At 42.3% G+C, this 22,660-nt stretch overlaps 2 protein-coding genes across 2 annotated transcripts in view; both read left to right on the forward strand.

The window, feature by feature from the left end:
* Positions 1-22,660, forward strand: part of MRPS6 (mitochondrial ribosomal protein S6) — a 90,760-nt gene that overhangs the window by 47,932 nt on the left and 20,168 nt on the right. The window contains exon 3 of the mRNA XM_048494073.1: positions 791-1,258. Within this exon, the coding sequence (XP_048350030.1) occupies positions 791-1,258 (468 nt within the window). The remainder of the gene's footprint in view (positions 1-790; positions 1,259-22,660) is intronic.
* SLC5A3 (solute carrier family 5 member 3) lies at positions 1,124-21,515 on the forward strand. The gene is made up of 2 exons (XM_048494334.1): positions 1,124-1,258; positions 17,275-21,515. Exon 2 carries the CDS (start codon positions 17,573-17,575, stop codon positions 19,715-19,717), a length of 2,145 nt encoding a protein of 714 aa, XP_048350291.1. The 5' UTR covers positions 1,124-1,258; positions 17,275-17,572; the 3' UTR covers positions 19,718-21,515.

Below are 22,660 nucleotides of genomic sequence, written 5' to 3' on the forward strand. Positions count from 1 at the left end.
GCACATATAATATGGAAGCATGTATCTGGCACAACATAGGTATTTTAGAATATTGTATCCTAAGATACTCAGGAGAAAGGTGGCATATACATATTTTAAATAAATGGTTATGAACACAACTGGTATGAATATTTTGGAATGTTCTGTGACTGAAATTAACTGGCATAATATATATATGGGGTTTATTGTGAGAGTACTCATGAGCATAGGTGGTTGTCAGGAAGATGCCAATCCATCCGGAGGGTAGTGTCGACTGTCTTCTGGTTTTATGACTTTGCATATATGTTTCTGGCATACCTTTGTGTTCTTAATTTCGTTAGAAACATCAGTGTTGGAAAAAATGTGGCAGCCTCTCCGGCATTTAGGGGAACCAAGTTCTGTAGATGCTCTTAGGACACTGAGGGCTGTGTTTGTGCACAGCGCCTATCACTTAATGGGAATGCCCGAGGAGCTGCTGTTTGCGTGTGGGCACATTTCTCCCCCTTTGTGAGCGATCTCTCCGCTGCAGGACCACTAGAAGGACGCAGGTGTTTCTAGATGCTTCTGAACCCAGAGCGACGGGGCGAGTAGAAGCGTGTTGGTATCAAGACAGATCGTAGGTTTGATTCGCGTTTCTGTCTGGGGGCGTTTTGAGGATAATACTATATACCTAAGAGGCAGTTTTGTACAGGCAGGGGCTCGCTTGGTGACCCCCCCTACCCCCCATGTACAGCCTCGGGAGGGAGGGGGATCGGAGTACGCGGGGGAGGAGGGCCAGCTCGATGGAAATTTCCACTTCTTGCGGTAGTAGCCGCAGCCCCGGAAAAATCCAGAAAAGCGGGCTGGGCAAGACTACGGGAAAAGGAGGCGGCGCTCGGAGACTCGGTGTCATTCCGCCTCCTCCTCGGTCGGGGAGCGCTTCGCTCTTGCAACACAGCCCGCCCGAAGGGAACAAGAACCCGGTGGGAAGGGAACCCTTTTGCTTCGCCAGAGAAGGGTACGAGGGCGGGAAAAAGGAGGCGAGGCAGACGGAGAGCGCCGAGCGAGGGCGCCAGACGATTGCAGAAGGGGCGGCTCCAATCGGCGAGCGCTCCCGTCGGCGCCTTTTAAACAGCGACACCCGCCCGCCGCTTCCTTGTCTGTGCACCCGGGGACCCGCTCGGTGGGCGCAGCAGCCGCTTCCACGCGCCTCCCGCTTTCTCCTCTGTCAGGATCCCGCGCCCGTCCGCAAACGATGCCCCGTTACGAGCTGGCTTTGATCCTGAAAGCCATGCAAAGGGTGAGTGCGGGCGCGCATGAGGGAAGCCCTTGCCTTCCCTCCTTCCTCTCGGTGGCTCCGGCCTCTTCCGTCCTTCCTGTGCTGTCTCCAGCCCCTCGCTCACTCCCTCCTTCCCTCCGGGATGGGGGTGGGGGCGTCCGAGTTTTCCGCCTCAGTTTCGCTTCTTGCCATTCCTCTGTTTGTCTGTCTGGTTGATTCTTTGACCCTGTGAGGTTGCCCTCCCGTCTCCTCCGCTGCGTTTGGTGCTGGAATGACTGGTCCTGGTCCTGTTTCCTTTCTTCAAGACGGGGAAAAACTGCGAATCGGTCCACTTGGAGTCAGCAACCGTTTGGGGCTTTTTAGGCCGCCTTCCGTCCCCTTCCCCCGCCTAAAGGGCACATGTGCTCTGCCTTTCCACAGTGGCAAAAGACTCGAGCTTATGCAGTTTATTATAAGGCTCATCTACTTAATTTATTTTAGCACTTGCTTATGAGGGCGCTCGATAGGCCATGCAACAGAAAGGGTCTCGGCGCCGGGGGCCACGTGAAGGCGTTTGTCTTATGCGCCCGGACACGTCCATGCCCTCCTCCCTGCTTGGCGGTGGCCCTGGTTGGCCTGCTGGCAGCTGCTACTTGCTGCTGCAACGCATCAGTTACCGTACTTACCCGAAAGGAAGATGACTCGGAATTTTAGACGATTCTCCTGAAAGAGCCTTGTATGCCAAAGGATACATAACTGCAATTTATTTGTGCATTTAAGATAGACGCTCTGGTTGGTGACTCATGTAGGAGGAAAAATCCTCCAGTCTTCCTTGCTGGTGAACAGGTAACTCCTGCTGTAGCAGACACAGTTTAAGGGAAGGGATGTGTAGTGGACAGACCACCCCCACCAGGTCTGATTAGTGTTTGGCAGGCTTCTGGCAGCACAGTCAGAAGTAAAAAAAGGCAGAGCTGCAGGAGGCAGACTAATGATGGAGGTCGAGGAGAGAGCAAATGAGCGCAAAGTTTGAAAGTTTGAAAGGAGAGTGGGTGATAGAAGAAGGAAGTAGGGTAGGAGTGTCAGAAACGGCTGCCAAGGACAGAACTGAGAGGGCTGAGACCAGCTCCTAGGCAAGAGGGGACACACATCTGTGGAAAGCACAGGTTGGGAGAAGATGGCAAAATATCTCTTACAATAAAACTGAGGAGAGCAACTGAGGAGAACAGCTACAGCAGCAGGGGAGATCAAGACCAGCTCCCAGAGGGCCTTATAGCCAATGGAAGACTACAGTAAGCAAGGGAATGGATACAGAGGTCTTAAGACTGTATAGGATGCACTAGGGTGTTGACTGAGCACTGTAGACTTTGGCCAATGAGGAGAGAGAGACCCCTGCTGGCTAGTCCATAGCCGTACCCTTGGACTGAGGCAAGTAGAACTTATGACACACGCTCTGGTCTTGAAAGTTACTATGATTTGCAAAAGATGCTGGAATAAGTTATTGACAGATCCCCACTTCAGTTGACTGATAGAGGATTGGATTTCCAGCATCTTGGCAAACAGAAATTTCAACATTGTCCACAGGGCAGAATTTTTATAGGATTGTGTGTAACAGGAAACTTTTGGAGATGTTTCCTGCTATTTTTACACTCATTGAGACCTGCTAATTGCTGATGTTGAAAAGTAGTAAGCATGCCCATTGTTGGACTCTTGTCAGTGAGTATGAATAGTGATATGTTAAAATCCCAATGGCTATGACTGCTGTGTGCTCCTATCTCTCTTGATGCTGGTAAAAATACTTCTGTAATAGGAAACAGTCTTTTGAAAAATCTACTTTAAAGTAATGTAGTGTGTATCCTTAGCATAGATCAGTGATGGCGAACCTTTTCGAGACCGAGTGCCCAAACGGCAACCCCAAAACCCACTTATTTATCGCAAAGTGCCAACACGGCAATTTAGCCTGAATGCTGAGGTTTTAGTTTAGAAAAAACGGTTGGCACCGAGGCATGCGTTACTCAGGAGTAAGCTTGGTGGTAGTCGGTGGCTTTGCTTTGAAGCAACCGTGCATCTCTTCCAAAGGGTGAATCATGACCCTAGGAGGGTTTACTCAGAAGCAAGCCCCATTGCCAGCAACTGAGCTTACTCCCAGGTAAAGGATCACACTTTAGTTCTTTGCATGAAAATCAGTGGGGTTTAACAGCGCTTAACAGGGTTATCTACACTGCTTCCCCAAAACTAGGTCTTAGGTTTAATGCTAATAATGGGGCCCAGTGGCCCAGGCCAGCCTAGATGTGGGGGGGAGGGGCACTCTGTTTCCACGTGCCCACAGAGAGGGCTCTGAGTGCCACCTCTGGCACCCGTGCCATAGGTTCGCCACCACTGGCATAGATAATCGGTGAGTATTAAACCCAAACAATTCTAAAACAGTGTTACAAATATTTAAGGGTTGCTTTATGTTTTGACAAAATGCTGGAATATAGAAACCTGTAGGTTTGCTTATGGAAATTTATATTTAGTAAGGTGTAGCTATTCAGGTTAGAAATTGAAGTTTGAGTATTTTATGCCCAGTTGTCTGTTTGTATAGGGTAGCTTCCATTTGGATTTTGTGCTGTGCGTTTTTTACAGACTACCTTAATTATAGGAATGTGTGTTCTTCTTGTTCTATGTGTATCTGTATGTTTCCATTAATTTTATATCTGATTTCCTTGCTTCGTTTTTGAATAAATTTCTAGATGAAAGAGCAATAATCACCTGTTTTTCAAAAAAGATTTGGAATACTGTGACTTCTGAGACCTCTGACATTCTGAGGGATTTATGTTATTCTGAAATATGGAAAAGTACTCAGTCACATGCTGTGGCTGATTTATTGTCAGAGTTACTATATCTGGCAGAAAACTTATAAGCTATTAAACTGCCAGCACCAACCATCTTCCTGTGTAGCAGCATGTGAGATTCTTGCGTCAGAGCCCGTGGTTAAAATTCCCTCATTGAAGATGTGTGAATGAATATATCTGGAGTTGTGAGCTGGTATGAAAAAGCAGGCTTCCCTTACACTGAGAGAAGAAACCTCACTATACCTTTTAATGTGGAAGTCGGCTTAAGGTTGGTTTTGCCAGTAACTTCAGGGTGATTTCTAACAGTCTAGCCAGAGCTTAATTTCATGAGTAGTACACCATTCCCTCCCCATTTCTTTAGAGATAAAGACATAGTTGATGAAGCTTTATAAGTGGTTCCTGGGTTTCAGGTCAATTCTGGGTTGATGTAGTTGGCACAATTGGTCTAAAATACTATTTTTTAAAATTACTTCCTGACCTACCGTGTTTCCCCAAAAATAAGACAGTGTCTTATATTAATTTTTGCTCCCAAAGATGTTCTATGTCTTATTTTCAGAGGATGTCTTATTTTTCCGCTCCACAGCTGCATGGTCTGGTCGATGGGCATGCTTCCAAACAAAAACTTTGCTACTTCTTACTTTTGGGGGATGCTTTATATTTAGCACTTCAGGAAAACCTCTACTACGTCTTATTTTCAGGGGATGTCTTATTTTCGGGGAAACAGGGTAGTTGTAGAGCGCTTCATAGTATTTGCTCTTTCATTGCTGCGAGGTGACTTTAGCCTCTGATGACAAGTTTAGCTTGCAACCTAAACCTTCTTAGAAGTAAGTCGTTTAATTTCATTGGAACTGTCTTCTAAGTAAAAATGTTTTTTCAGAGGCTTGAGGTGCCAGCCTCCATTGGTGCTTCGTGTAATTGCCAGGAAAGGGTGACAGCAGTTAAAGGATAAAGCATCCTTTATCTGTCTAGAGCACACAAGGCTGTTTATCTCACACATTGACTCAAACATCTAATATAAAATTAAATATCTCAAATGATTGGGGAGTTTAGGAACAATTTCATTTGATAAATTCAGTGCATGAATTATATATATTCGTGGAATTATAAAAATGGGGTGGATAAAAATCCAAGGTTTTAAAGCAGTTAAAATTTGTAAAATTCTTTTGATCTAAATCAATTCTTTTGATCTAAATCAAAGTTCTTTTAGATCTAAAATTATCTAAAAGGTGGTTTTAATTAAGATACATTATAGGTTATAGATAACTTACTGTAGAATGAGGAGTATAAATTTGATTCTAGAATTTGGGATAATATATTCATAATGATGAAGTTTTTTTAGATGATTTCCAACAGATCATGGATGAGGGATCCAATTTTATCTTATGGGGCTCCTGAGGTTTCTGTAGACATTCTTTAGGTTATTGTTTCTGTCTGATACATGGGACACAGTCTAAATGATGCCACCAGAGATGGTAGTTTTTTAATTCTGAAATTGTGAATAATATTCTCATTTTAAAAAAATACATATAAGCGAGAATTTAATGACAACCCTCTGCCCTGTTACTCAGCAGAGTCAATCCTTTGCTTCTCTAAAAGGACAAGCTTTCAAGAGGTCCCATAAGTAGAAGATTGTTGGGGAGGAATAGATCTGGATAAGGAGAAGAGGTCTAGAGATGAATGCGAGACATAGTAGAAACAGAAGTTAAACTGTTTAAGCAGCATATTCCAGAAGTCTGGAGACCTTTCTGACTACAGACTTCACTGATTAGAGATCTACTGTACCATTCTTTCATGAAAGGGAGAACTTGCTAGTTGCAAGCCATAAAAGCAACTTGGTTTTTTTTTAATTTCCCCACTTTTTATTTCCTTAAGAACCCCCCCCCCCCAAATACATACAAAGAAGAACATTTAAATATACATAAAGACAAAAGTATAATAGTGGTGGCAGATTTAGAAATAAGTTTCTATAAGTGGTTCCCAAATGTCTAAAAACAAGTCCATTAACAATTGCTGTCTATATGCCATAAGTTCAAAAATGATAGATTTGATAGATTTCTAAGGTGGATATTGATAAAGTTCTAATCCATTGATTACCAGAGGTGGATTTGTATCTTAGCAGTGTTGCAATATGAATCTTTTAGCTGTCATAGGGCCCTGGAGTATCCATTTTCATTGTCCACTGGGTAGTCTCCATGAGACAGGCAAATAGTTTAAAAGTACATAGACATTTTAAAAAATCAGTGAACATTCTAACACAAAACAACCTATTCCCAGAAATACCAAATGAATATGGCACACCCAATACATATGTTTAAAGGATGCTTCTAATGAGTTACAGTGCCAACAATTATATACACTCTTTGCTAAAGTGTCACTGTGGTGTCCATTATCTCTTGAACATAATTTTTATTGAATAGGTCTCACCTTAAGATCCATGGAAAGAGCAGGTATACGTTTTAAGGCCACATCCCATTGCTTCTGCAAAACAGGGAGATCTAGTTCCTTGTTCCACTCAGTCCTGAGTCTTTGCATGCTATATTTATTAATTAACATCAAATATTTATAAAGAAATATTGTAGGATTTGTTTTTTGTCTTGATTCAATTAGAGCTTCCAGGAACAAAGGGGAGTCTGAGACACTTAATGCTGCGGGGCCATATTTAAATACCAACAGATGTTGTAACTGTAAGTATTGCCATTCTACCTAAGGTGGCAAGTCATATCTGGACCTCAGCTTAGCCTTTGCTTTGCAGTCAATTCAGTACTTTTTGACTTGGAGTATTTTAATGAAGTTCCTCTATCTTTGGATAAGGCAGGCATAAAAACAGTGCAGCAAAGAAATGCAAGGCCTGGTTACTGAAATGAAACATCATTATGAGAAGCTATGTAGAAAACCATGATAAAGTAGTGTTTTGTTGACGAATGATTCAAATAAAACCCACCATGAGAATAAAACAAAAGATGTGAACAATGATTTTGAAGCTGCAGGAAAAGAATTCAGGATTGATGGACTAAAATGTCATATCTGTTCCTTGCTATAATAGTTTGACTCTTATCCTTACCACATCATAACAAACAAATGTATGTACTGCTAAGTGTAATTGTTAGTGTTTTTGGCATTTATTAGTGAGAACTAGGGCATTTTTGGAATGTAAGATTAGAGGATGTTCTTTGAAAAAGTCAGTATCTTCATCATACCTGCAAGTGAGTTCAATAATGGGTAGGAACATATGTTGTTTTTTAGACTTCTGCCTCCTTGTTGTATGTTGTAGTTTTGATTAAAGGAGGTGAAGACAACTGTAAGTGACACTCCTCATAGGCTTTGGATAGCATTTAAAAGTTAGCTGTCACAGTATTAGCATGTTGTGCTTTCATCTTAATAGTTTGTTCTAAAAAGCATACTAAAATAATTTGGGGCATCTGCATTGAAATAATATTGCTGGTCAATAAAGGTTTGTTTCTAATAGAGAATACGCTCCAATGAAGATCAATTAAAATTATCCAATTTACTTGTAGGAGTACTGTTGAAGAGTTGTTGTCTCTGTTGCTATGGAAGAATATTTGATAGCAAAAATTCACCGACAGTGTTAAGATTGTGTGACTGTTTTCTTGCATAGATAAAATTACCTCTCTGGGAAGCTTAACTAAAGTAACCTTTTATTTTAACTGAATTTTTATTTGGCTTTTCTGGGGGCCAAATTGTTTTATGTGACAACTGATAATGAGAATGTCATGCTTCCAAGATGGATTACTGATTAATTTCTAAACGTTGGTTGTTAGGATTCTTGCAAAGAATGCTGAACTATAGAATCGTGCTCTAATCCAGCAAGTTAATACTTAAGAATGCATATTTGTGTGTATGCAAAGTGCCATCAAGTCACAGCTGACATAGCGACCCCAGCAAACGCCCAGCAAGAGTCTTTTGAGGCAAGTAAGAAGGTAGTTTGCCATTCCCTTCCTCAATAGAGACTTCCTTAGTGGTCTCCCTTCCAAGTATTGTCCTCCCTTATAGCCCCTGAGATAAGGCCATACTGTGCTGCCTTCCCCCCAAACTTGCATATTTAAGATAACGTGAAGCAGATTAGCTGTTCCAGAACTGCTTAGACTAGAAATCCTGATACCACTTTTTAACTTTAACAGCATAATCCAGATTGTTGCAAGGGTGGCATCACACTGCCTCCAATGCGCTTTCTGGAGATGCAGGGAGGGAGAAAAAAGCAAAAACCCTGCCCACTGCCAGAAGGCCCTCTAGGGGGGCCCAGTGGAATCCAGGGCCGGGGCCATGACACCAATGGCTGCCAACCCAGGGCTATGTGCGAATCCAGATCTCCAGGTTTGCCCATTCCGGACACCAGTGCAGCTCTGTGGCAGCCCAGACTTCGGGTTCACCTGCTGCAGAGCTGAGGGCAACCAGCTGTCAGCTTATTTGTTCCCTGTGCCCGTGCAGCTTCTCCTTATGTGGTGAGGGGGCAAACGTGCCAGCGTGGCCCTGAGCCTCTCCCTGTGAGCAGTCCCTCCCCCATCTGTTTGGGGCTGAAATGCACATTTGTGACCATACAGATTATCAAATTAATCAACAACACATTTGAAGTTAGCTCCTTTGCCCGAGGCGGCCCTGTGTGAATTACCTTTCACGCACTTCAGCCTTAAAGCACAATGTAAGATTTGTGACTGTTGCAACTGGGATAGGTTTGTTTGCAGATGAGGCACTGTTATGATTGGATTAAAAGAATAATACTAAGATTCAAAGTGATAGCATAGTGACTTGAATATCCTGACTAAAATTTGATGCTAGCAAATTGTGTCCTAAAAGGTGGTGGTGGTGGGAGGATGACAAGAAATAAAAAAAAATTGAATGTTTGTCTCTCTGTTTTCGGGAGAACGGGAGGGAATGGAAATTTACAGGACGTTGAAATATTGTATCTGCAATATTTTCTTTCTTACTCAGCCTAAGCTTATTTTTACTCTTCAATAGAATAAATTATGTAATTTATAACTTAGAATGTGCAGTTGTACTATTTGGCATGTTTATGTTATGAAATTGTGGTAATAGGTGTATAAATATGTTACTTCTGTACAAAAGAGAGCAAATTGCAGAACCCTATGCTACTCTAGCACATGTGTCTTAGTTCTTACCATTGAGGGGCATTAAAAAATTAAAGGTGAAAATAGCAATGTAGTAACCAAAGAAATGTGTTTGGACAGAAACATAATTTTATGGTCACAGATAAGACTAGTAACAGGTTTAGCTACAACATTGTGAAAACACCCATGTATTATTTAGTGTATCATCACATGTATGGTAGTATATCCATTTTAGACAAACGTAGTCAGGTGTAAACAATGAACATATCATTGAAAGAGGGTTGTAGGTCTGCTTACTGTACACTTAAAACAATTATGTGCTATAGTTTCTTACACTAAAATCTTCATAGTACATATTTTGACTATCACCTTGTCTTAAAAATAATTTCACTCATTTCAAAAGAGAAAATGTTTCATAGTACTTTTTCTACCACTACTCCCCCAAAGTTTCAGTTAAAAAAACCCCTTTGGCAGTGGGTGTGCGGAAGGCAGGTGTCAGCTATGACATGTTAGACAAACTGAGGTCAAGACAGGTAGCAGACAAAGGTGTGGTCAGACAGTCCAAGGTAAAGGCAGGAGGCAGGCAAAGGTGTAGTCAGTCCAGGGTCAAGTCTGGAAGTTCAAGCAGGCAGGCAGGATAGGCCTGGAGGTACAAGGTGTGGATCAAGGAACCTGCTGCATGGAGCTTTCTGGTGAAACACACTCATTGCACCCTGGCAGAGCCAGGCCCAAGACAGGCTTTAAATGGGAGAGCTTGGCTACTGATGCTAAGATCCTGCATGGACTCAGTCCTCCTCAGATGCAGATGCCTCCATTTCGCAGAGCCTTCAGCCATACCTAGCAGTAATGTGAGCACTTCTCATTTTAGCACTTTGCTGCGTTTGTCTTTGTCTTCTTCATGCAGCTGTCTCATTACTCAGCTTGTCTGAGGTAACTGATGGCTCTCCCAGCTGTGTAGCATCAGATTCTGTTGCTGGTTCTGCCTTGTCTGGCAGGACAGGGCTTGGAACTGGCTCTGTTGTCTGTACCTCTTGGTCCACAGGGTCATCAGGCTCCATGTCAAATTCCTTATCTCCCTGGGACTGGCTCATGATTGGGTGTGTGACCCATCTGAATTTTTACAGGTTGTTGTGCATCTTAGGGCCAAACTACACACTATGCTACCATTGCCACCATACAGAAAATTGTAACCACTGAAAATGTAAGAGGGACCAGGTAGTTGATTTTTTTCATTGTGTGAACTTCATCTGCCAGTTGCTGGTTTCACGAGCATTTTAGTATATATTAATGTTGAAATGACCTGGAGTAGTTGCCATCATTTTTGGCTAGAGGTAGACCCTGACCACTAACCACCTAAATGAAACTTTCAGTTTGAAGATCTTTAACTGTGGTTTCTTCTTAGTACGGGAACTGAAGAATGAAATTTGTACTTCAGAGTATAGGGACTTTTTTTTGGGGGGGGGGGTGTTAATATCTGTGTGAGATACAAGATCTATAAATAATTCTTTGCCCTCACAAGTAAAATACAGATGACCCAAAGAAAGTACAGTTGAAGATGGTATCTATTATGTGTGTGAGAAAGACAGGGAGGGAAGAAAATGTGTTTAGATGAAGTAAATAAACCAAATACTATGGAGCAAGTGCCAAGTAAGTTATCCACCTTGGAAATTTAATTGTAACTAGCATTGATTTCACTGGTACTTTAGCACACAATTACCTTCTCTGGGTAAAGCTTATTATCTATCTGCAATAGACTTGTGTATGTCTGAAAAACAATATTCCCACACATGTGCAATTTAATATGTTGTATTTTTATACATGTTGTCTTGTACTTACATTCTTTGAACAACATGATTTTCCCATTGCAACTATGGCTGTTTTCATTGACTTTGGCTTCAATCTTAGGGCACTTTCCTAGAAGTAAGCCTCACTGAATAACTTGGGACTTATTCTAGGTAGACCTGCTTAGGGTTACTCCCTGAATTAGTCTAGTCTGTCACTGAGGAAATTTCTTTTATGCTCTTAATATAAAACAAATATATTCTTGAACGACCACTGACTATTCTATCACAGAATTTTAACATTCCGGTGCATAGAAACATAGAGCTGGAAGAAATCTCACATGTCATCTAGTTTAGCCCGCTGTACAACACAGGAAATTCACAACTACCTTCCCCACAGTGACCCCTGTTCTATGACCAAAGGAAGGCAACCCCCTCATCCAGGATCTCTGTGCAATCTGAAAGGGAAATTTCTCAAAGATGAAGGGGATAATGCGCAGGAAGCTGAAAGGGAAAATCAAGAGAGTCAAAAATGTCCAAGGTGCTTGGAGGTTATTTAAAAACACAGTCTTAAAAGCTCAGCTGGAATGTGTTCCGCAGGTTAGGAAAGGCAGCGCCCAGTCCAAAAGAAAGCCACCCTGGTTAACAAGGGAGGTTGAGGAAATTATTAGGAAAAAAAGATGTCTTTTAGAAAATGGAAGTCTAACTTAACTGATGAAGAATACCAGAGAGAACACAAATGGTGGCAAAAGAGAAGCAAGTTAGCTATAAGGGAGGCAAAAAAGGATTATGAGGAACGCATGGCTGCGAACATCAAGACTAGCAACAAACAGTTCTTCAAGTACATCAAAAGCAGGAAGCCAGCTAGGGAAGCGGTAGGCCCGTTAGATGATGAAGGAACAAAAGGTGTGCTAAAAGATGACAGGGAGATTGCAGAGAAGCTAAATGAATTCTTTGCATCTGTCTTCACCCAAGAGGAGGTGAGGAAAATTCCTGCATCTGAACCAAGCTTCTTAGGAGGTGAATCCGAGGAACTAGTGAAGATAGTGGTAGACAAGGAAGAAGTTCTGGCAGCCATTGATAAACTAAATGCTACCAAATCCCCTGGCCCAGATTGCATTCATCCAAGAGTTCTTAAAGAGCTCAAGCATGAAATTGCTGATCTTCTCACATTAATATGCAACTTATCCCTGAAATCAGGCTCCATCCCTGAAGACTGGAAGATGGCCAATGTCACACCAATCTTTAAGAAAGGGTCTATGGGGGACCCAGGAAATTACAGGCCAGTCAGTTTGACATCTGTTCCTGGTAAATTAGTAGAATATATCATTGAAGATAAAATTATTAAACATGTAGAAAAGCAAGACCTGCTGAGGAAGAGTCAGCATGGCTTTTGTAGAGGCAAGTCCTGTCTTACAAACTTACTAGAGTTCTTTGAGGGTGTAAACAGACATGTGGATAAGGGGGAACCAGTGGACATTGTCTACTTGGATTTCCAAAAGGCTTTTGACAAAGTTCCTCACCAGAGACTGTTGAGAAAACTCAGCAATCAAGGAATAAGAGGGGAAGTCCTCCTATGGATTAAAAACTGGTTGAGGAACAGGAAACAAAGGGTGGGTATAAATGGGAAGTTCTCACAATGGAGAGATGTCGGGAGTGGTGTCCCCCAAGGATCCGTTTTGGGACCAGTGCTCTTTAACATATTCATAAATGACCTGGAAGTAGGGGTGGGTAGTGTGGTGGCCAAGTTTGCAGATGATACCAAATTATGTAGGGTGGTGAGAACTGCAAAGGATTGCGAAGAGCTCCAAGCGGACCTTGATAAATTAGGTGAGTGGGCTAAGAAATGGCAAATGCAATTCAATGTAGCAAAATGTAAAGTGATGCACATAGTGGCAAAAAATCCAAACTTCACATACACGCTACAAGGGTCAGTGATATCAGTCACAGACCAGGAAAGGGATTTAGGCGTCTTAGTTGATAGTTCCATGGGAATGTCAACTCAATGCATGGCAGCTGTGAAAAAGGCAAACTCTATGCTGGGGATCATTAGGAAAGGAGTTGATAATAAAACTGCAAGGATTGTCATGCCCTTATATAAAGCAGTGGTGCAACCGCACTTGGAGTACTGTGTTCAGTTCTGGTTGCCACATCTCAAAAAGAATATCGAAGAGATAGAAAAAGTGCAGAGAAGGGCAACGAGGATTATTGAGGGATTGGAGCACCTTCCTTATGAGGAGAGGCTGCAGCGTTTGGGACTCTTTAGTTTGGAGAGTAGACGTCTGAGGGGGGATATGATTGAAGTCTATAAAATTATGCATGGGGTAGAAAATGTTGACAGAAATTTTTCTCTCTTTCTCACAATACGAGAACCAGGGGGCATTCATTGAAAATGCTGGGGGGAAGAATTAGGACTAATAAAAGGAAACACTTCTTCATGCAACGTGTGATTGGTGTTTGGAATATGCTGCCACAGGAGGTGGTGATGGCCACTAACCTGGATAGCTTTAAAAGGGGCTTGGACAGATTTATGGAGGAGAAGTCAATCTATGGCTACCAATCTTGATCCTCCTTGATCTCAGATTGCAAATGCCTTAGCAGACCAGGTGTTCAGGAGCAGCAGAAGGCCATTGCTTTCACATCCTGCATGTGAGCTCCCAAAGGCACCTGGTGGGCCACTGCGAGTAGCAGAATGCTGGACTAGATGGACTCTGGTCTGATCCAGCAGGCTAGTTCTTATGTTCTTATGACTTGGAAGAAATTTCCTTCTTGACCCAGTGTTGTACTGCCACAGAGTGGCACTCAGAGCAAGCCCTGGGCACTGCGCCCAGGCCCCACCAAACTCTCCGGCATCACCTCCTGCCGAACTCCTCCGCTGCCACTCACCGCCGTAACCACAGAAACAAAACAGAACAAACCTTCTCCTCTGTCCGAGTGGTGTGGTTGGCAACATGTTGGGGGCGAGGCCTTATCCATGTCTACCCAGCTGCATCTGGAGAGGGTAAGGCGTGCTAAAACAAGCTCCCCTGTTAACTGCAGCTAGGGACCTTTGCAAGTGGGGAAGGGCGGGGGAGCTTCCTAATTTGGCAAAGGGGGGTTGGCCTCAATCCTGGGAAATAGGGGAGGCTGAGCTTTGTGATCCCCCCCTCTTCTCCCCAGGAAGGGAAGGCACAGCTGGAAATTGCTATGGCCACAAAGTGTGGCAGTGGAGCCTACCACACTGGGTTCAAGTTTGCAAAGCAGACCAGAGCTTAGCAGGCAGTTGCAGCTTAGCAGAGCTTAGCATGGAGTTGCAGTGCAGGGGGAGGGCATAGTGCACCCTCAAATTACCCATGGGCTCATGGTGTCTGGGTCAAACGATCCCCCCTAGATCCTGACCCCAAAGTGACAATTCCATTTCCCTGAGCATGTCAGAAAGGGCCACAAGAGCTGAGCCCTGTCTCATTCTTTTCTGCCCTTCTTCTCATGATCTGCCAAAGTTCACAGAATCAACATTGCCATCAGTTGGCCGTCTAGCTTCTGCTTAAAAACCTCCAAAGAAGGAGAGCCCTCTGCCTCCCAAGGAAGCCAGTTCCACTGAGGGACCACTGTAACCATCAGGAAGTGTTTCCTAACATTTAGCCAAAAATTCTTTATATAATTTTCAATCTTTTGGTTCTGGTCCTACTTTCTGGGGTAACAAAAAACAACTCCACACCATCCTCTGTGAGACAGCCCTTCAGACAGCTGACGATAGCTATCCTATCATCTGTCAGTCACCTCTTCTGAAGGCTGAACAAACCCAGCTCCTCCAACCTTTCCTCAAAGGGCTTGTTCGCCAGACCCCTCACCATCATTGCTGTCCTCTGGACACATTTCAGCTTGTCCCCATCCTTCTTAAACTGTGGTGCCCAAAACTGAGCACAGTTCTCCAAATGTTGATCAGTTTGATCCAGAGAAGGCTAATTGGGGCGTATAAACTTGCTTTTTTGTGTGTATTCTCCTTATTAGGCATGCAAAAGCCAGCTTGATATGGGAGAATAGTCAGAAACTGATAATGCACTCTGTGCACAGATATATCTGAAGTGAGGTAGTATATTGGCATGCCCTCTCCCCAACCTTTCACTGTTGTCTAAAGGTTTTTGTTCAATGCTCCATGTCATCTCATTGTGTTTATTTAGTACCTTCTCCCATGAGTGTACCTTCAACTGCCTATTGCAGTAATGCTGCCCTAGAACTGATTTATATGCCACATGTCTTTAGGTAAAGGATGGAATGATGTTATAAGTAATTCACAAACTCAGCTCCTGAAATTTCTGGATTTCTAGTGAATGGGAACGTTGTACTAAATACAAGGGGGAACGGAATTTCAGTTACTTATATTTGTTTCTTACATTAAAAAGGGTGTATGTTTTGTAAGATTTAATGTGATAGTTAAGCCCAAGTTCGCTTCTATTCATACTCTTCTGTGTGACCTGTTATTCTGCCTTTTCCATTGCATCTTTCTTCTTTTGCACATTCTTAAAATTGCTGTCCTTCTGTTTGGCCTTCTCATTCCACAGCCCTTTGCACATTTACCCTTTTTTAAATTTGTCAGCGAGTTATCATGGCTGTGTTCATAGTCTTTTGTGTTCATAGTTTGGTTTTGTGTTACTAGAAAGATGTGTCTCCTGACCTTTAAAAGGGAAAGGGAGAGCTTTCTAAAGGAAAATAATGATGGTTGCTATATTCAGGAATATTCTAGATAAAATTTCTCCCTATCCTACCTACGTGCACAAAGGGCTGTAAACTGGCAGATAGGAGAAGGCTAAGCTTTAACGGATAATTGGAATAGGCCTGGCAAAAACTGCAGCCAGTGCATGCTTTGGGCGTAGCCTTGCCCATATCAGAAATGGTTGTATCAAACTCAGTTTCACTAGATATTGATCCACAGCTGATAGATTTGCATTTAGTGACAAAGAAACATGACAGCCTGTGACAGAGAACGTGAATTCGGTAGCTTTTGTTTGGTCTATCCTATTATTTCCTCCCCCCAATAGCTTAATTTCAATCCCACCTAAATTGAACTATGCCTGTATGTTGAGCCAAAACAGAAGTCAGTCAACCATCCACTGCATTACTGTGTTCAGTATGCCTTTACTGCATACCCCCCCCCCCCCCCCCAGCAGCCTGGTGTGGAATTCCCTCTGTTCTAATGAGGGAGGGTAGTTGGGCAGAAGGATAGAACTGATTACATTCCTTAGACAGGTCAATTAAAAAACCTTCTGCTCTGCGTCCCATAATTGGTCACACATATTTTACAGTTTCCGTTGCTAAAAGCTATCTTAGGCAACTGCATACTTTGTTTAGTTGGCCCTGCTTTGGTCCCTTCCAATGCCCCTGAAAGTGATGCTGCACCTTGTGACTTTCCATAGTCTGTTGGGTTAGCCCTACTTTGTCAGCACTGCAGTTGAATAAATTCAGTACAGTGCTGGGGTATGTGAGTGTCTGAAAAAATATATATTCAGACACACACGTCATTTTTTTCTGATTCCAGACTGTAAAATAGTTTTGTAAACTGTGGAGGGGTGTGTGTGTGCACCATATAGCTGCTATGTGGTGTCATTTTTTTTGTTTGTTTAGTGGGAAGTCAGTGAACTTAGTAGTGGTAGAATTTTGGAGAGGTCAGTGGGACAGGTCATGGAGGGAGGAAACACAGTTGTGTAGTTATATTTTGGCATATATCTTACATTTCTTATGATACAAGATACAGTGGAGAGCCAAAGTAGTGTAATGGGTAAGAGCAGGGGGACTTTAATCTGGAGAACTGGGTTGGATTCCCCACTCTTCCACGTGAGCAAAAGAGTCTTATGTTTCCACACTCCTGCATTCCTGCTGGGTGACCTTAGGCCAATCACAGTCCTTCAGAACTCTCTCAGCCCCACCTACCTCACAAGGTGTCTGTTGTGGGGAGAGGAAGGGAAAGGAACTTGTAACTGAGTCTCCTTACATGACAGAAGAATGGGGTTTAAATCTAAACTCTTCTTCTCTACAATTTAAACTGTACATTTAAATGGCTTGTAAACATAATATGTTCAAATATGACCAGAATAAAAGCTGAAGATGTCTGTGATTTGTTTGCAGCTTTTTTTAAAACTAAGAGATCCTATGTTGCTACAAGTCAGGCTTATTATTCAAAACAAACAAGTGTTCTTGTCGTTCATTAGTGAACCCTGATCACTGTTTTGAAGTATATTTCTTCCCTTATGCAAAATACTGCTGAAAATCTGCAGGAAAGAAAATCTCTAATCAACTTCTTGCTATGACAAAATTCAAACTTTTCTGGTAATTAATGACATTCTTCTCTAATAAAATCTTTATCTTTTGTCTTTGGTGCCTTGCAGGGTTGGTACAGTAGGCCTCACTAGACTTAGCTGCAACTAAGAATTTCTCCTACAACAACAAAGTTAATGGTGATGCTCTTGTGGATTATCGAATAAAAGTGCACGCTAAGTATTTAAGAAGCGGAGAAAACAAATTTGTCTTGTCAAAGTTTGTACCACAACTACTGCCATCAAGACAGCAAAACCAATGGACAAAGAAATGATCCACAGTATTTGTAAACGTAAACTTGATTGGTCTTACTAAGGCTCGAGGCCTGTGACCTGGACTTCAACATTGGGAATTACTTAATTTACAAAGATGGGGGCAGCTTTGGAACCAGCAGACATTGCCATTGTGGTATTGTACTTTGTGCTTGTGCTGTGCATAGGTTTTTTTGCCATGTGGAAACACAATCGAAGCACTATAAGTGGGTACTTCCTGGCAGGGCGATCTATGACTTGGGTAGCGATCGGTGCTTCCTTGTTTGTGAGCAACATCGGGAGTGAACACTTCATTGGGCTTGCAGGATCTGGAGCAGCAAGTGGATTTGCAGTAGGAGCATGGGAGTTCAACGCCTTATTGCTTTTGCAGTTCTTAGGATGGATCTTCGTTCCTGTCTACATAAGATCTGGAGTATACACCATGCCAGAGTACTTGTTCAAACGTTTTGGAGGTCATAGAATTCAAGTATACTTTGCAGTGTTGTCTCTGATTCTATATATTTTCACCAAACTTTCAGTAGATTTGTATTCAGGTGCATTGTTTATTCAAGAATCGCTAGGCTGGAATCTTTATCTGTCAGTTATACTGTTGATTGGAATGACTGCATTGTTGACAGTGACTGGGGGTCTGGTTGCAGTTATCTATACAGATACTGTTCAAGCTTTGCTTATGATTATTGGTGCCCTCACACTTATGATCATAAGTATCACAGAAGTTGGCGGGTTTGAAGAAGTTAAGCGAAGGTACATGTTAGCATCACCAAATATTACATCAATCATGCTGACATACAACCTTTCGAATACAAATTCCTGTCATGTTGACCCAAAGCCTGACTCACTGAAAATGTTGCGTGAACCAACTGATGAAGATATTCCTTGGCCTGGGTTCCTTTTGGGACAGACTCCAGCCTCTGTATGGTACTGGTGCGCAGACCAAGTCATTGTTCAGAGGGTTTTGGCAGCAAAAAATATTGCTCATGCCAAAGGCTCTACCCTAATGGCAGGTTTTCTAAAACTTTTGCCTATGTTTATTATAGTTGTTCCAGGTATGATTTCACGAATACTGTTTGCTGATGACATTGCATGTATCAATCCAGAGCATTGCATGCAAGTTTGTGGAAGTCGGGCTGGGTGCTCTAACATTGCCTATCCACGTTTGGTTATGAAACTTGTTCCTGTTGGCCTGCGAGGACTTATGATGGCTGTAATGATTGCTGCACTAATGAGTGATTTGGATTCTATATTTAACAGTGCCAGCACCATATTCACGCTTGATGTGTACAAACTCCTAATACGCAGGAATGCATCCTCTAAAGAACTCATGATTGTAGGAAGAATGTTTGTTGCTTTCATGGTAGTTGTAAGCATTGCTTGGGTCCCAATAATTGTGGAAATGCAGGGAGGCCAAATGTATCTCTATATTCAAGAGGTTGCAGACTATTTGACTCCACCCGTGGCTGCTCTGTTTCTTTTGGGCATATTTTGGAAGCGTTGCAATGAGCAAGGTGCCTTCTACGGTGGAATGGTTGGATTTCTCCTCGGAGCTATACGACTGATACTGGCATTTATCTATCGTGTTCCTGAATGTAACCAACCTGATACTCGGCCAAGCTTCATCAAAAGTATTCATTACATGTATGTTGCCACTGCATTGTTTTGGATCACTGGAATTGTGGCTATAGTTGTAAGCCTTTTTACATCACCACCTTCAAAGGAACAAATCAGGACAACCACATTCTGGTCTGTGAAAAACAGGACTGTAAAAGAAAGCACTTCAGCTGAAGATTCACTCAAAGCACAAGAGAAGACCATCTTAAAATATGATGAGACACCTAATCATATATCTTCAAATGGTAAATCTGAAGAAAACGTTAAAAGTGATCAACCTGAAAATATCAATCTTTTAATTACTTGCACAGATGACGTCAATCCAGTGATCTCTATAAGTAACTCTGAAGCTGAGACACCAGTAGATTGCTATTCTAATGGACAAGCAGCTCTTATGGGTGAAAAGAAGGTGGAGAAAGAGACTGACAGAAATGACAAACACTGGAAGTTCATAAATTGGTTCTGTGGCTTTAAAACTAAAATCATGAACAAAAGAGGCAGCCATGATAAGGAAGAAGAGACTATTTGTCTACAAATGCTGGAAGAGACTCCAAAAGTTAAATTTCTACTAAATACTGGACTAGTCTGTGTGTGTTCACTTGGAATATTCATGTTTGTTTATTTCTCTTTGTGAGTGAATGAGGAGTTTAAGGGTATGGTCAAACAAATACAAACTGAGATATTAGTCCCTGAAAAAATATTTATATATCTATATTGTGTGCGTTTGTCTGTCTTACATCTCAGGCATCTTTTACGCTATTAATGTCAGCCAAATTGTTTTTCAACCAATATGAAAAAGATTAGATTGATATCGTAACATTTCTGCTATAGTGCAGAAAGTTGAGGGATTTATAGTGCCATTCTAAGCAGAGTTGCAGCCTTCCAAGTCCATTCAAATCAGTGGGCTCAGAATGGTGTAACTCTGCTGAGAACAGCACTGTTAGTAGAGTACTAAATGGTGGGTTTTAAGATACCAAAGTAAAGACATCTGTAGTTTTTGAAGGTGAAATGTGAAAACAGTCCAAGGTTAAGCATTCTTCAAACACCAGATCTAATAGTGTTTCCAACAAATCAAGGTGTTCCACATGATCTTTACATGATCTTTTGTTATTTCAGACAGTTTGAAGATATGTGTGGCAGAATTCTAATATTGCTTCTCCTTTCTAGTTAAAATCAAATATTTTAAAATAGCAGTTCTTCTACTCTTGCTTATTTATATTTGATGTCCTAGTTGCAATGAATAGCAGCATCTACACATGGATCTGGTTCAGAAATCTGATATGACTGTACTCTGCTCCACGTAAAGATGATAGTAGAGGGTATATTTTCCACCACAGAATAAAGCATATTGGACCTCCTTGTTGTAGAATGCTCCATCTGGGTGCTAGTTCCTCCCTAGTCCTGCTCCCCTCATCCTTTTGAAAGTGAAAATACATTTTGGCATAAATGCTCTTGTATCAAAATACCCTGTTCAGTAATGCACAAAATAATGGTTTTGACAAAGGTCATGAATAAAAATGAATGATAATTATCATATTTTTCGGGACTATATTCTAATGTGGAAACATTCAACTTTCTCAACCACTGCACCTCAACTGACCGAATTATCATCTTTCGGTGGAACAGAGTATAGTCATCAGAATGCTGGTGACACCCCTTGCTGCATCTCATCAGAGTTAGGTGAACAAAGAATGCTCTGAACAGGTGCTTGGAAATGGTAACAGGCTAGGTGAAGAGCAGTAAAATGTCTAGCTATGACTGAGATTAGTCTTGTTGATAGCAGCCAGATTGTTTGCTGGGGGAGGGAGACATGACAGACTAGTGTGTGCCTGCTGGTGGCAATCCAGGTCTCTTCTGCCTTTAATCACCTTAAGTTAGTCTGCTAGCTGCTCCTTGGAACAGCATGGTCGGGGCAACGTTATTCATGCTCTAATCATATCCAGGTTAGATTGCTATAACTTTATGTGGGGATGCCTTTGAAGACTGGAAAATTCACATTGTTCAGAATGCATCAGTGATGCTACTATCTGGCCATTCTTAAACATCACTGGCTGTTAGATTGTTTCAGGACACAATTCAGAACAGTGATTCTTTCCTTTGAAGTACTAAAAAGTGTGAGACAGGAGTATTTTGAAGTCTGTGTATTGCCCTAAGGACCTGCTGATGTTTGTTTTGGAGCCCTATATTCTGTTTACCTCTTATTTGGATGGATCAGAGGTTTTGATAGTATTGTGTTGTTTTAAAGATGTGAGCAACTTGAGCATTTAATGGCAAATATTTTAAACTAACACTAAAGCCTATTATGCAAACAAATACATGGGCTGCAGAAAACTGTTGAGGAAGAAGAGAAGAAGAGTTTGGATTTATACTCCACCTTTATCTCCTGTAAGGAGACTCAAGGTGGCTTACAAGCTCCTTTCCCTTCCTCTCCCCACAACCTACACCTTGTGAGGTAGGTGGGGCTGAGAGAGCTCCAAAGAACTGTGAATAGCCCAAAGTCACCCAGCTGGCATGTGTTGGAGTGCACAAGCTAATCTAGTTCACCAGATAAGCCTTCACAGTTTAAGTGGCAGAGCAGGGAATCAAACCCAGTTCTCCAGATTAAAATCCACCTGCTCTTAACCACTACACCACACTAGCTCCAATGGGAGCTAATAAGAGATAGGGGCTACCCCTTTGAGGGTCCCTAAAACTGCACCCCCTGAACCAAACTTCACAAAACCTGGGTGGTATCATCAAGAGAGTCTCCTAAAGATACCCTGCAATTTTGGTGCCACTAGTTTAAAACAGTTCTCCCTATCCTACCTACGTACACAAAGGGCTGTAAACTGGCAGGGGAGATGGGCCCTACCCTTTTGGGGGTCCATAAAATTGAACCTCCTGAAGCAAAGTTCACCAAACATGGGTGTTCTTGCCAGGAGGGACTTCTGAAGTCACCCTGAAAGTTCGGTGCCTCTACCTTAAAAAATGTGCACCTTCTAGACACCCCCAGAAATCCCCCTGACTCCTACCACACCATCCATGGCACTACACTACAGCAACCTTTAACAGTCCAGACACTATCCAGTGGCCCAGCTGTACCAGATCAAGCCAGGAGGCATGTTTGCCAGCCCTGACTCCTACCAAACCATCCACAGCACTACACTACAGCAATATTCAGCAAGCCAGACACAGTAACAAGAGTAAATGTAAGTTAACCTGCTGCTATCACCCTTCAAAGTTTTGTTGCAGTTGCATCCAACATGTTTTTTGGAAGGGAGGCCTCAGAAGGTAAGAGGGAGGGGTTTTTACCATGTGGACCGCACCTTGATCCTCCTCTCTTGGCAGGCTTACACACCGTTATATCCTCACAGGTTGCACCTTAGGTTTGTTTGAACAACTACCTGGTGACCTATTGTTATACCTATCTGAGGTTAGCCTCCAACCACTCTGACATGGACATGGAAGGTGAAACTTTTTAAAAGAGGGGAAGTAGCTTCCAGACCACAGCCACACAGCCTGGAAAACCCACAACAAACAGTTGAATCCAACCGTGAAAGCCTTAGCCAATACAATAAACTTTTAACTGTTAGTAAAA

The sequence above is a fragment of the Sphaerodactylus townsendi genome, linkage group LG04 (assembly GCF_021028975.2).
Source record: "Sphaerodactylus townsendi isolate TG3544 linkage group LG04, MPM_Stown_v2.3, whole genome shotgun sequence".
NCBI classification, from domain to species: domain Eukaryota; kingdom Metazoa; phylum Chordata; class Lepidosauria; order Squamata; family Sphaerodactylidae; genus Sphaerodactylus; species Sphaerodactylus townsendi.